This window comes from Pterocles gutturalis, unplaced genomic scaffold (assembly GCF_000699245.1).
Source record: "Pterocles gutturalis isolate BGI_N339 unplaced genomic scaffold, ASM69924v1 scaffold10148, whole genome shotgun sequence".
NCBI lineage: Eukaryota > Metazoa > Chordata > Aves > Pterocliformes > Pteroclidae > Pterocles > Pterocles gutturalis.
In genome coordinates, this window is record NW_010120479.1 from 1 (window position 1) to 4,552 (window position 4,552).

At 49.3% G+C, this 4,552-nt stretch overlaps 1 protein-coding gene across 1 annotated transcript in view; it reads right to left on the minus strand.

The window, feature by feature from the left end:
- Positions 1–1,328: 1,328 nt before the first annotated feature.
- Positions 1,329–4,552, minus strand: part of LOC104464265 (ephrin type-A receptor 2-like) — a gene marked incomplete at both ends in the record, with an annotated part of 3,481 nt that continues 257 nt past the window's right edge. Inside the window, 4 exons of the mRNA XM_010076921.1 lie at positions 1,329–1,484; positions 2,641–2,834; positions 2,937–3,086; positions 4,425–4,548. Coding sequence (XP_010075223.1) covers positions 1,329–1,484; positions 2,641–2,834; positions 2,937–3,086; positions 4,425–4,548 — 624 coding nt within the window. The remainder of the gene's footprint in view (positions 1,485–2,640; positions 2,835–2,936; positions 3,087–4,424; positions 4,549–4,552) is intronic.

The following is a 4,552-nucleotide window of genomic DNA, read 5'->3' on the forward strand; positions in this document are numbered from 1 at the left end:
GATGCAGCTCATCCCAAGCTCTCGTTAGTCTGGCCCTGGGGACACCGCCACGGCCACTGCAGTGGTTCCTGTTCCCAGAGTGTCACCGTCCCCGCAGGAGGCAGAGGGGATGGTGTGGGGACAGGGTGGGGTCTGGATGGGGACACCAAGGGGGCACGGTGTGGGGACAGTATGGGGACACCAAGGGGGCACAGCCTCAGGACGGCCTGGGGACTGTATGGGGACACCAAGGGGGCACAGCCTGGGGACAGCATGGGGACACCAAGGGGGCACAGCCTGGGGATGTCATGGGGACAGTGTGCTGTCAGCATGGGGACAGTATGGGGACAGCACGGGAACATGATGGGGACAGCAAGGGAACACTACAAGGGCGGCATGGGGACACCAAGGGGACAGTATGGGGACACCGAGGGGACACACCATAGGGACAGCATGGGGATGGTATAGGGAGAGCACGGGGACATGAAAGGGATAGTATGGGAACAGCATGGGGACACTAAACGGACACACTATAGAGACAGCATAGGGATGGCATGGGGACATCAAAGGGACACCACAGGGTCAGTATGAGGACAGGATGGGGACAGCATAGGGACAGTATGGGGACACCAAGGGGACAGCAAGGGGACACCATGGGTGCAGTATGGAGACACCATGGGGACAGTATGGGGACACACCCTAGGGACAGATGATGGAGACACCAAAGGGACACACCCTAGGGACAGCATGGGGTCAGTATGGGGTCAGCATGGGGTCAGTAAAGGGACACACACTAGGGACAGCATAGGGACAGCATGGGGACAGTACAGGGATATTATGGGGACACCCCAGGGACAGCATGGGGGCACCAAGGGACACACCTTAGGGACAGCATGGGGACACCATGGGTACAGTATGGGGTCAGCATGGGGACAGTATGGGGACACCAAAGGGACACACTCTAGGGACAGCATGGGGACAGTACAGGGACACCACGGAGACAGTATGGGGACAGCAAGGGGACAGTACAGGGATGGTATGGGGACACCCCAGGGACAGCATGGGGACACCATGGGTGCAGTATGGAGACACCATGGGGACAGTATGGGGACACCAAAGGGACACACCCTAGGGACAGCATGGGGACAGTATGGGGTCAGCATGGGGACACACCCTAGGGACAGCATGGGGACAGTACAGGGACACCACGGGGACAGTATGGGGACAGCAAGGGGACAGTACAGGGATGGTATGGGGACACCCCAGGGACAGCATGGGGACAGCATGGGGACACGCCAGGGACACCAAGGGGACAGGGAGGGGACAGGTGGGGACACTCGGGGACTCACTCGGGTGTCATGTGCAGGACCTTGTCGATGGAGCCGTAGCCGGCGGCCAGGAAGTGCTGCGTGTACTGGGGCATGCGGATGGACTCCAGCCACTCGGGCACCGACGCGAAGGGGACCCCCCCGGGGACAGCCCCGCCGGGCAGCCGCAGGGACACCCTGCCACAGGGGACAGGGGGGCAGTCAGGGAAAGGGGCACAAAAAATAACGGAGAAATGGAAGGGTGCAAAAAATGGTGTGGGTATTGCAAGGTGCAAAAAGAGATGCAGAAATGGAAAGCTGGAAAAATCGAAAATGACAAAAATGATGCAGAAAGGGAAAGGAGCAAAAAAATGATGCAAAGATTGCAAGATGAAAAAACAGTGCAAAAACGGAAGGGTGCAAAAAATGGTAGAGGAGCAGGATGCAAAAAGTGATGCAGAAATGGAAAGCTGCAAGAATGCAAACCTGCAAAAAACTATGCAAAAAAATGTGCAAAGGTTCAAAAAGCAAAAATGCCAAGATGCAAAAACACAGCACAAGAGTGCAGAGATGCAAAACCCAATGCAAGGGTGCAAACCTGCAAACAATTATGCAAAAAAAATGCAAAGGTTCAAATGCACAAAAAAATGTGCAAAGGTTCAAAAAGCAAAAATGCAGCGATGCAAAAAGCAAGGCAAGAATGCAAAGCCACCAAAAATGATGCAAAAAAATTTGCAAAGGTGCGAAAAGCAAAAATGCAAAGGTGCAAGAAACTATGTGGAAATAGAAGGGTGCAAAAAATTGTTGCAGAACTGGAATGGTGCAAATCTGGTGCAAAAATTGAAAGACGAAAAAAAATATGTGGAAAGGGAAGGGTGCAAAAAATGATGCAAAGATTGCAAGACGAAAAAACGATGCAAAAATGGAAGGGTGCAAAAATGGCAGAGGAGCAGAAGGATTCAAAAAGTGATGCAGAAATGGACAGATGCAAGAATGCAAACCTGCAAAAAATGATGCAAAAAAACGTGCAAAGACGCAAAAAAGAGCGCAAGAATGCAGAGATGCAAAGAGCAATGCAAGAGCGCAAACCTGCAAGAAAAGAATGCAAGAAATTTTGCAAAATTGCAAAAAGCAAAAATGCAAAGGTGCAAAAAATCAACACGAAAATGCAGCGATGCAAAAAGCAATGCAACAATGCAAAACCACCAAAAATGATGCAAAAAAATTTGCAAAGGTGCAAAAAGCAAAAATGCAAAAGTGCAAAAAGCAAGCCAAAGGTGCAAAGGTGCAAGAGTGCAACACTGCAGATTGCACCCCCCTTTTCCCCCCTCCTCGCCCCCGTCCCACCGCTCACCGGGGGTCGAAGTCGGCCAGCGCCTTGAGCGCCTCGGGCGCGCGGACGAGCTTGTCGAGGATGCTGACGATGTCGGCGAACTTGGGGCGCCGGGTGCGCTCCTGCTGCCAGCACTGCAGCATCAGCTGGTAGATGGCGGAGGGACAGTCGGGGGGCGCGGGCATGCGCAAGCCCTCGTTGATGGCCTTCATCACCTGCCGGGAGGAGGAGGAGGATGAGCGGTGCTGCTGATAAAAAGGCTTTTTTGCAAGAAAATCCCCCCAAAAGCTGGGTGCTGGGAGAAGGCGGGTGCTGACCTCGTGGTTGGAGAGCTCCCAGTACGGGCGCTCGCCGTAGGACATCACCTCCCACATGACGATGCCGTAGCTCCAGACGTCGCTGGCGGAGGTGAACTTGCGGAAGGAGATGGCTTCGGGGGCTGTCCAGCGGATGGGGATCTTCCCTCCCTGGTACGATGGGAAAAAATGATGCAAAAGTGGAAAGGAATGATAAAGAAGGGCAAGAGCGCGAAGGTGCAAAAAAAAGCGACGCGATGCATGCAATGCAAGAGGGCGGAACTGCAAAAAAAGGATGCAAAAAAATTGTAAGGGTGCAAAAAGCAATGCAATGATGCAAAGATGCAAAAAAGCACAAGGATGCAGCAATGCAAAAAGCAGTGCAAGAACGCAGAACTGCAAAACCAATGCAGAACGTGCAAAGACGTGAAAAGCAAAAATGCAAAGGTGCAAAAAGCAAGGCAATAAGGCAAAGATGCAAAAAAGCACAAGGATGCAATAATGCAAAAAAGCAATGCAAGAATGCAGAACGTCAAAAAACTATGCAAAAAATGCAAAGGTGCAAAAAAGCAAAAATGCAAAGGTGCACAAACTGATGCAAAAATGCAGATATGCAAAAAGCAGTGCAAGAACACAGAACTGCAAAAGCGATGCAAAAAGTGCAAAGATGCGAAAAGCAAAAATGCAAAGGTGCAAAAAGCAATGCAACAGGAAAATGCAGTGAAAAAGATTGCAAGAATGCAGCGGTGCAAAAACCAACAGGAAAATGCAGTGATGCAAAAAGCAACACAAGAATGCAAACCTGCAAGAAACGATGCAAAAAATGTAAAGGTGCAAAAAGCAAAAATGCAAAGGTGCAAAAAGCAATGTAAAGGTGCAAAAACCAAAAATGCAAAGGTGCAAAAAGCAACAGGAAAATGCAGTGATGCAAAAAGCAACACAAGAATGCAAACCTGCAAGAAACGATGCAAAAAATGTAAAGGTGCAAAAACCAAAAATGCAAAGGTGCAAAAAGCAACAGGAAAATGCAGCAATGCAAAAAGCAATGCAAGAAAGCAAAACTGCAAAAAAGATGCAAAAACATTCAAAGGTGCGAAAAAGCAATGCAATAATGCAGATGCAAAAAAAAAAAGAGTGCAAGAATGCAGAGATGCAAAAAATGCAGTGACACAAAGAGCAAGAAAAAACACAAAACTGCAAAAAAATGGTGAAAAAAAACCCCACAAAAGTGCAAAAAGCAAAAATGCCAAGGTGCAAAAACCAACACAAAAATGCAGTGATGCAAAAAGCAATATAAAAATCCAGAACTACAAAAAATGATGAAAAAAAAAATAATCAACAGCACAAAAAGCAAAAATGCAAAGGTGCAAAAACCAACAGGAAAATGCAGCGAAGCAAAAAGCAATGCAACAATGCAAACCTGCAAAACACGATGCGAAAAAAAATTTGCAAAGGTGCAAAAAGCAAAAATGCAAAAGCACAAAGTAAAAAAAGCAAAGGTGCCCTTACGCTGGTGGTGTAGGTGGCTTCGGGGTCGTCCTCCAGCACCCTGGAGAGCCCGAAATCGGAGACCTTGCAGACCAGGTTGCTGTTGACCAGGATGTTGCGGGCAGCCAGGTCCCGGTGCACGTAGCTCA